Source organism: Pocillopora damicornis, chromosome 13 (assembly GCF_964200805.1).
Source record: "Pocillopora damicornis chromosome 13, jaPocDami1.2, whole genome shotgun sequence".
NCBI classification, from domain to species: Eukaryota; Metazoa; Cnidaria; class Anthozoa; order Scleractinia; family Pocilloporidae; genus Pocillopora; species Pocillopora damicornis.
Window position 1 is genome coordinate 7554046 of NC_142682.1, and position 9466 is coordinate 7563511.

The 9466-nt window shown below is 41.6% G+C and overlaps 2 protein-coding genes across 2 annotated transcripts; both read right to left on the bottom strand.

The window, feature by feature from the left end:
• Positions 1-3207: 3207 nt before the first annotated feature.
• LOC149035285 (uncharacterized) lies at positions 3208-4116 on the bottom strand. Its single transcript, XM_089192494.1, has one exon. It carries the CDS (start codon positions 4114-4116, stop codon positions 3208-3210), a length of 909 nt encoding a protein of 302 aa, XP_089048620.1.
• An 895-nt stretch (positions 4117-5011) lies between these two features.
• Positions 5012-6295, bottom strand: LOC149035286 (uncharacterized). Its single transcript, XM_089192495.1, has one exon. It carries the CDS (start codon positions 6293-6295, stop codon positions 5012-5014), a length of 1284 nt encoding a protein of 427 aa, XP_089048621.1.
• Positions 6296-9466: the final 3171 nt, after the last annotated feature.

The following is a 9466-nucleotide window of genomic DNA, read 5'->3' on the forward strand; positions in this document are numbered from 1 at the left end:
TCATGAAACGAGTTCTATAGAATAGAGAAAAGTCCTTGCGTAGCGAAAAAATGAACGCAAAAGGGAAAGCTAGTTCGACAGTGTCTTGGGTGTTGTTTGGTTTGATCAACCTTCAAACGTGCAACTCGAAGAAAACACGTCTAATGAAACTCAACCTTATTTTTCGTCTGCTTATTTTCCCATTGCGATCGCCAGGTGAACTTTATAATTAGGAGAACGTGACTGTCACACCATTGGAATTGCTTGGCTGGCGGCATGTCATGTTGACATACATCTCAGGTGAAGGCGTGACATGTGTAGAATCGACAGATTTTAATGAAATTTGGCCTGAAAATTCATTAAACATCAAAAACCAGAGAAATCCTGACACACATTTAGAGACTGATCCTTGCTGATTGATACTGTGCAGTACTTTTGAGGAAGCGATGGTGTTTGATGCCTGGTTAATTCAGCAGAATGTCAATCGATCGTTTTCTGTTTTCTGGCTTCTAACTTCTTAAAGAAGGCTCTGCATACATAGTGAATATTTTTTTCGAAATCTGCAGTTCATAACCTTTCTATTGATATATAGTTTGTGGTAGTTAACTTCGAAACAACACGTGTACGATTTTTTTTTCAAAAAACACCCGCGAAGGTATTGTGTCAGCTTAACGTGACAAAAACCTCACACGAACCAATCATAAGGTGAGATTCCCACGTGTATTTTGTTTGGAGTTTTCCCTGAGAGCGTCCTTCATTTCGCGCACAATGGCTGCTGTTGGAGAACTTGGAGAGGTAAATTCAGTAAGCGATCTTGAGAGAAAGCTTGCCGAAATCCACATTCCATGGGACGAAATTGCTCCGGCCCACATCCACGAATGACTGAAAGTATACTAGAAAAGCCACGGTACCTCACCGGAGCTACTCTTGGCTGGAATATTTCCATGCACTAGTGCATTAATTGGCAACACCACAGTAAAGCTGTTTGATTCCTTTCAAGAGAAGTGAAATGGGTTTATGTTAGGCCTGGCTCCATCCAGAGCTGGAAAAACCCCCGCCTTCAACATTGGATGCGTGGGACCGTTAATTTCGCACTTGGAGCTACAAATTGATCGAAGCATTCTAGTTGACGAAACTTCTTCGAATGGTCTCTTTAACCATTTTGTGAACTTCCAAAAAAGTGCCGCCGGGGAATGTGTTCCCGTCTTGTGCATTGATGAAGGTTATACCTTCCTGAGCGAACTGATTTCAACGTCAAAGTCAGCATCGCATAATTGTCTGACAATGGAGCGTATGTGAAAGATGTACGACGGCGATTATTGGTATTCCGTTAAGGGCAAAGGAAAGCGGGTGGGCGTTCAGAGTGCGCGTGTGAGTATGGCGACCTTCATAACACCTTGAAGGTTTTTGACTGTAATATGGCCAAAGGTTGTTGCTTGCCGCAACAGACTTGCGGATCGCGTCTTAATTATGTACCAGGATCGCCACCAAATGGAAATTGAAGAGATGGAACAGTGTTCCTCTGATATCCAGCAAGGTCCATTGAAAGGCTTAGGGACGGTGTATAAACATATCTACACAGAGCACCACCAGGAAAACCCTGTTGAATACACATTAACTGTAACCACGCGCAAACTGTATATAAAATACTGCAAGGGGAAGACCAACATGTCATCTTCAGTCGGTGCGTTTAATCCTGAGTGCAATGCCAAAACAGGGAAAAACGCCCTCAGGTTAGACCTAAATCTTCACGTGCTATGGCATCGTCTTGACAAGGCCTTAAATCAACTTGCTGGACCAACCCCAACGACAATCAGCGAAAGCACCATGAACATGGCCTTGACTCTGCACGACACCCTTCTCGCTTTCGGAGGAGTTGCTGAAGCAGTAAGCGTTCATTTCTTTTTTATTTGTCGAACTCAATCGGACATTGCATTATTTCCGAACTCTTAATCTTTGGTAAAACTGGTTTTCAAAATCAAGTTCTTGGAGGCTCGAATTACTTCTGTATACCCGGGATTGTAGCACGTGTTTTTAGTACACGCAAAAATTCAGGAATGCATTCAGATGCACTGTCGCTTAGCCTTGAATACGTAGTAAAAGACTCCCAGCATTTCAGCTTTAACGTAAAGGAAGGCGAAGATCATGTAACAAAGTCTTTGCAGTTTTCATTCCTAGACCAAGTTATGACGAGAAGATTTTCCACCGTAACTTTTGGATCCTTGGACAAAATCCACGGATTGAGTTCGATTTGGTTCGATCTTCGAATGTTCGACTGAAGGGGCTAGGTCACGCTATTTTAGGTAATTTTACAAAATTTAATTTTGTTAATTACGAGCTCCAAAATTTTTCCGTTTTGTTTTCTTTTATGACAGTGTTTGCAGTTAAAACAAGGGGCTTCAGCAATACGTCTGGACGTCTCGAAAGAAGACATAGAGAAGAAAATTCTATGCCTACCTGGGCCGTTTTGCAGTGCAAAACGCGTCTACAACAGTTTGTCTTCAAGTTCGCGACCCAGCCCTCAAGTCACAGAATAGTGTTTTCAAGAACTGACCGATGAATCTCTTGGCAGTTTCAAGAAGGTACAGAAGTCTACATTCTTCTATAAAGCGCTACCATTAACCCTTGCTAATTCTGAACATCATCTTGGTGCTTTTAACTTGACCCTTGAAGATTATAAAGCAAATGTTTGGAAGGATGACCTTCTTCCCTCCTCCCAGAGGGATAAGATGCTCGAAAATCACCCACAGGAAAACGAACTGAGGGCATACCTCCAAGAAGGGGCTCCAATTTTAGATGAGTAATTCTTCCAGTCAGACTGTATCCCTTTAGCGTAAAATGTTAGCCCCCTATTTTGCCAGTCGAAGATTAACTCAGTCCACGGTTTTAAACAGCTCCTTTATTGAATCATCGTTTGGAGTAGTTGCGTTCAAAATCCAGTGGTGTCTCACAGTTCTTCTGACTAGCAAGTCGTAATACAGTGAATTCCGTTTATGACGTCATCACGTTATGCGATTAGTAATAATTAATTGAAAATTGTGGCCTTAATTAGCTAGCGCAGTAGATAACATATTAAACAATACACTCCCCCATCTGAAATGAGGTATAGTAAGTATACGATTTACAAGTAAATTTAAGAGTTCAGTCACTGTTCATCAATAGGCAGTATTAATATTAGGCGCTGTACTGGTCGCTGTACACTTACATATCCTTTTCCTTTATATTTAGTTACAGGCTCATTGTTATGTTCTTGTATTCGACGTCTACTTTCCGGACTCTCCCATCCGTTCCTGGATATGTATTAGAAACTCTCCCGATCTTCCATTTTCCTCTTAACAAGCTCGAGTCCTGTATAAGAACGATATCTCCAGTTTTTAAGTTACAGTGGGATGTATGCCATTTTTGACGCATCAGCAAACTGGGAAAGTAATTTTGCGTCCACTTCTTCCAGAAAGAAGATATTATCGTTTGTACAAACGAAAACTGTTTTCTATTACTCGCTCGCTCGTCAAAAATCATGCCACTTGGTATTCGTACCGTTGCTCTACCACGCAAAAGATCGTTTGGGCAAAGATATGCACTGTCACCAGGTGACGCAGGGTGCCTTCCTATTGGTCTTTCATTCAGCAAGTTGGCGACCTCGTAAAGTACTGTTTGTAACTCTGAGAATGTTAAGGTACTATCGCCAATAGAGGCGTTAATAGCTCGTTTAACAGATCTTATGAGAGCTTCTGTGACTCCGTTCTGCCAGGGTGCGTCTGCGGATGTAAAGATCCACTCAAATCCCTCAGTTATGCCAAAACCTTTTAGTTTGTTCCAATCCCAAGTCTTGGTCATATTAGAAAGCTCTTTATTTGCTGCGACAAGTTGGGTACCGTTATCTGAGAATAGCTTAGATGGGTAACCATGTAGTGACACGAATCGTCTGAAGACCATTAGGAATTTGTCTGTACTATAGTCTGCTGCTATATCCAAGTAAACTGCTCTTGTCCCTAGACAGTTGAATATCACTCCATACGCCTTAGATGTTGTTCTTTTCTTTACTTCATCGCGAATCTTGTAAGGTCCGAACAAATCGATGCCTGTACTGCTCCATGGAGGGGCTGGTTTCAGCTTTTCAGTCAGAAGGTTGCCCATTACTTGTTCACTGACTTTTTTATCAAGTTTTCTACAAACGACGCATTTGGACTTGATTGATTGCACAAGTTTCAACAGTTTCGGGATCCAGTACCTGGTACGCACTTTGCTGGCTGTAGTTAATATCCCATGATGCCCTTTTCAGTTTATTTGCTCTGTAAATAAACGTGAGAATGGGTGATCGTACGGAAGGAGGATTACTTCTCTCTTGTTGTAGCTCATCTCCATCCATAACTCGCTTCGTCCTCTAATCACATATATACCATCTTCTCGCATCTTAGGACATAATCTTTTGTAATTCCCGTTCTCGATATCCTTCCCCATGTCTTGTTGAGTTTCTCGTATCCAAAATAATTCAGCCCTTTCCAAATCATGTGGTGTGAGATCACGTGTTGCGTTTTTCAGAGATGTTTTGGGGTTTCTGTCAGAGTTTCAGAACTCTTGCCGTCACCCCTAAGAGCTTGTTATAATTTGAGTACTTGGTGATATCAATCCTTCCTGCAAGGGTATCCTGAAATCCTTCGATTTTTATAGCCAGTGCCGTCTTAACTCGTTCTGGTAGTTGTGATTCTAAATAATTGCGAGTTATTGGCCAATCATCTTCTGGTTGTCGTAGGAATTCGGGTCCTTTCTGCCATGCGCTTTCGAGCCTGATATCGCTAGGCTTCTTCCCTCTCGTGAGACAATCAGCGATGTTGTGTTCGCTCTCTATCCAGTACCAATCTGTTTGGCTTGTTCCTTCTTGTGTTTCTCCAATTCTTGTGGCAGCGAACGTGTTAAAAACCGTAGGAATTTTTCTGTATCATAGCAAGTACTATTTGTGAGTCAACAATGTGATAGATTTTTTGAAATTGGTATCTGCATTCTTTCTCTATGAAGGTCTTGAGACGTTTGTTCAATACTGCTCCACATAGTCGATAGATATTTTTTTGATTGGAGCTAGGCGATTCTTAGAGATGATCAAGTTACTTTCAAATTGACCATTTTTCCGTTCCCAGCGTACATATGCGCATGCAGCGTAGGCGTCTTGAGATGCATCACTAAATATAATGAGAATAGGTTCTCCAACTGCATCCGACGGCTTCACACATCTCATGAATCGTACTTGATCCATGTCTTTTAAATCTTTGAAGGTTATCCAGTTCTCTCTATTCTCTTCAGGAATGGGATCATCCCAGTCAAGCTTCTGTTCACTTCCCCATAAGTACCGCATTAGAATCTTCGCTCTTACAGTGAACGGTCCAGCTAGTCCGAGAGGATCATATACACTATTGATCTGTGAGAGAATCATCCTCTTCGTGAGTTGTTGAGGGGGAAAATCTGTGGTTACGTTATTTGTTTGTAAAGCATGTCTCTTTCCTTTTGGTGAGAACTTGATCTTGACTTCAAAACATAGCTGATCTTCACATGGATTCCATTTAATCCCAAGTATCTTTTTGGTCGACGTATGCGGTGTCTGTACCATGATCGTTTCTTCTTGCTTGTTAATATCTCCTGAGAGTATCCACTCTTTAACTTGAAATCCTCCTTTAATAATGGCTTTCTCTATGTCTTGGCTAAGGTCACGGGCCAGTACAATGTTATCTTTGCTTTCGATGATATCGTCCATGTAAGTGTCGGTTTGAATTATGTCTGCTGCTTCTGGATAATTCTTGTGCATCATCTCTGCCGTTTTTCTCAATGTTACAGTGGCGATCGTGCCGGACGGTTTATCTCCAAATGACACTCGCTGTATTATATAGGTGTCTGGTTCTCTTGTACTATCCATGTCGCGCCAAAGAAATCGGTGAGTATGTTGGTCTAACTCCGACGTTTTCACTGTGTGGTACATTTTCCTAATGTCTCCCATGAAAGCAACTCTGTTCTCTCTAAAGCGTATCAAGACTCCTAACAAGTTATTGAGCAAGTCAGGACCCTTTGCCCAATACTCGTTTAATACGTGCCCCATATAGTTCGCACTGCTGTTGAAAACTATACGGACTGGAGTAGATTTCGATTCTGGTTTGAGTACTTCGTGATGAGCAATGTAATACGTAGGACCTGTGTAGTTTGTTAATTCTTCCTCGGATAGCTTTCTTGCCACATTTCTTGCCACCATGTCCTTTATCTGTTCGTCATACACTTTCGCGTGATCTGCGTTCTTTCTAAGTTGTCGTTTGGTAGCAGCTAATTTAGCCATCGCTACTTTGCGGTTGTTAGGAAGCTTACGGGGGTCTTTTATCCAGGGGTATTCAGCGGTCTATGAGTTGTCTTCACTATTGAAACTTAAATTCCGCTCACTTAACTCCAGTTCCCTTTCTTCCTGTATGGTATAATCTTTGGCGCCCAAGGAGCATTTTCTGCACTTGCATCCCCCGCACTTCGGTTTGCACTGTACACCAAGTGCCTTGATAGTGTAAAAATCTTCGACATTGACTTTGCCTACAAAGTTTACTCTTGCGTTTCCAAGATTATGGTCATGCACGTTTCTTTAAGCAGTGGGTGAGTTCCTCCAACGCATCTTCCAAAACGATTTTTCAGTAGTACAAGATGCCCATTATTCTGTTCCTTTTCCGGGTGAAAAGCGGCGTATTCATAACCGATCAACACATCAACTGGACCAGGGGGTCGTGCTATTTCATCCTTTGAAACGTTTCTAAATAGGTGGGCGATGCTCTCTACGTTTACATGCTCAATATCAGAGGTGATTTTGTTGATCCCATATACTTCGGATTCCACGGCTTGACCTCGCTTGTCCAAAAGTGGTAGCTTGTATTTCATTGTTTCGATTTCCTCGTTCTGCCCTCCTATCTTCACTATTGAAAGATTCACTTTGACTCCACTGAGTTTCTCTTGTTTCGCTTTGGCGTTGGTTATGAAGCAAAGTGAGGCTGCATTGTCCCACATTACATTAGCTGTCCCCTTACTGGTTTTTACTCTCTGTACTTGGAGAAGACATGTATCGACGTTGGAGTCGCTGCATACATTGGCGGAGGCAGAAGCTTGCTGGGGTGTACTTTCATTGTTTTCGTGAATTGATGGGTGATGTTTCCTCGTGCAGCCATTCACGCCGCAATCTCTTTTTATCCTACAAGTCCGCTGCCTGTGACCAGGCTTAAGACAAGCCCAGCATGCTTGCTTTTCTTTGAGAAAATCCCTTTTTTCGTCAACTGTCTTAGCTTGATAAAGTCGGCAATTTGACGTCCAGTGCTTACCATTCTCGTGAATCAGACACTTAGGCCTAGGTTCTTTGGTACTTTCGTCTTTTCCAACTGTGATACCCTCCGAGTAATGTGCTACGCCTTTGTGATATTGGTTGCTGCTTCCTGCACGGAGTGTAGTACTTTCTTATTTAATGGCATCCCTTTGACTCTGAAGAAAGTCGAGAGGACTTGGAAATTTGTTGCTTTTATCAACTAGACTGTCACGAGAGCTTACCCGTTCGGACCATTTCCGTTTGATATCTGACGGGAGTGCTTTCTCAATTACGCTGACTGAACTTGTGGTTGTGATCTCTGTTTCCAAGCCGAGTCCTTTTAGGTTACGATAACCATCCTTTATGAGGGTTACAAATTCTATAAAGCGTTTAACTTCTCCTTCTCTGAGCATTCTAAATCGCTTTATTTCATCAATGATGACATCGGCAACTTTGGCTGGGTCTCCATATTTGTCGTCTAAATGATGCCACATCTCGTCTATGTTGTCGTCTACGCAGTTCACCAATCTCGCTGGCTCCCCCTTAAGACAGGTGCGTAGGACGTACGCTGCGTTACCTTTTCGGATTTGAGTCATAACTTGCTTCTGGAAATCTCTTTTAAATTGCAGATACTTGCGCAGTTCTCCATCAAAGTGAGGCATTCGTACCTTTTGTAGTTGTAGAAAGGAAGCTGAGGCGGTAGACTCCTGCTTTGTTTCTTTAGCTTCTTCCACCTTAGTGTAGCTTAGCGCTATTTTCTCCTTTATTTCATGATAACAGGTTTGGATTGTAGCGATCCAATTTATTTCAGCTTCTGCTGAGTCTTGAGTTAATAATTGTAGCAGTTCTGCGTTTGATCGTTTGCATTCCAAAAATTCTTCTTCAATTTGCGTTTGTAAATCTCTCAATGCAAAATTGGGAATTTCTTTAGATTGCAGCGCGTGCGAGATACTTTTGTCTGAAGCTTCGAAAACTGCGCGCGCTGTTTTCTGTCTTGTTCGTGCTTTATCAATGTATTCTTGACGCTCCGCGTACGCACGTGTTGATCTTTCTTTCACAGTGATTTGTTCCACATATTTGATTTTGCGATTGGTCGCCTCATTAAACTTCTCTTGGACTTCTGTCATCCACACTTCTGCTTCTTCAGACTGATCGTCTGGCAATAGCTCGATGTAGGCTTCATGTTTGCCTTCGAGTTCGAAGTTTTGCATAGTTTGTTTCAACTATTTCTACGCCTTGGTTGTTGTCTATCGACTTGGTGAGGAAGTTCCTCTTTCTTGTGAATCTTCCTTTAGCTGTTGTACGCTTGCCTTTAGCCTTCTCGATTTCAGCTGCGTTTTCCATCTTCGCTTATCCAGTTGTCGCTTTGTAGCAGACCACCGTGGATTTTGAATATTTTGCCAGTCGAAGATTAACTCAGTCCACGGTTTTAAAGAGCTTCTTTATTGAATCATCGCTTGGAGTAGTAGTGTTCAAAATCCAGTGGTGTCTCACAGTTCTTCTGAATTGCAAGTCGTAATACAGTGAATTCCGTTTATGACGTCATCACGTTATGCGATTAGTAATAATTAATTGAAAATTGTGGCCTTAATTAGCTAGCGCAGTAGATAACATATTAAACAATACACCCCCTACCCTACCCCCTAACCAGAGTAGAGTGCTAGTCAACCTACCAAATGTTGAAAAGGACAACAGAGTTGCATAGCACTGCTACTTGGGAAAATTAGTGTAGTTTCTCCAAATGATGATTAGGTAAAAGTCAGTTTCAGTTTCAGTTGATTTGCGACAGGGCCACAATTCCCGGGCTTGAATGGGTATTTACAGTTATTCCATTAGTCATTTGTAGTACAGCGATCGTTTACTGGCCAGCATTAAGTATGCCTCAAGTATGTCATGATGATTAAAATGTTTGCTATAAGTTGTGCTCCAGTTTTAAGCTATTGATTATCATGGGCTTTAAGATAAAAAAAATTATACTTTGGTATAAAGCATTTCAGAAATTATTAGCAGAAGAACATGGTTTGATTGCATGATAACAAAAGAAATATTAACTTGGCTGTATTCGGAAGGTTTTTTTTTTCATAGTTTGAGCCACAAGTGTATAATATCCATAATACCAACATTTCAAATATTAATGATAATTCAATAACATTATACCCCCAAAGCTTGAAATAA

Excerpts from the sequence above, each read along its gene's own strand:
- LOC149035285 (XM_089192494.1), bottom strand. The coding sequence starts at position 4,116 with ATGGGCAACCTTCTGACTGAAAAGCTGAAACCAGCCCCTCCATGGAGC.
- LOC149035286 (XM_089192495.1), bottom strand. The coding sequence starts at position 6,295 with ATGGCTAAATTAGCTGCTACCAAACGACAACTTAGAAAGAACGCAGAT.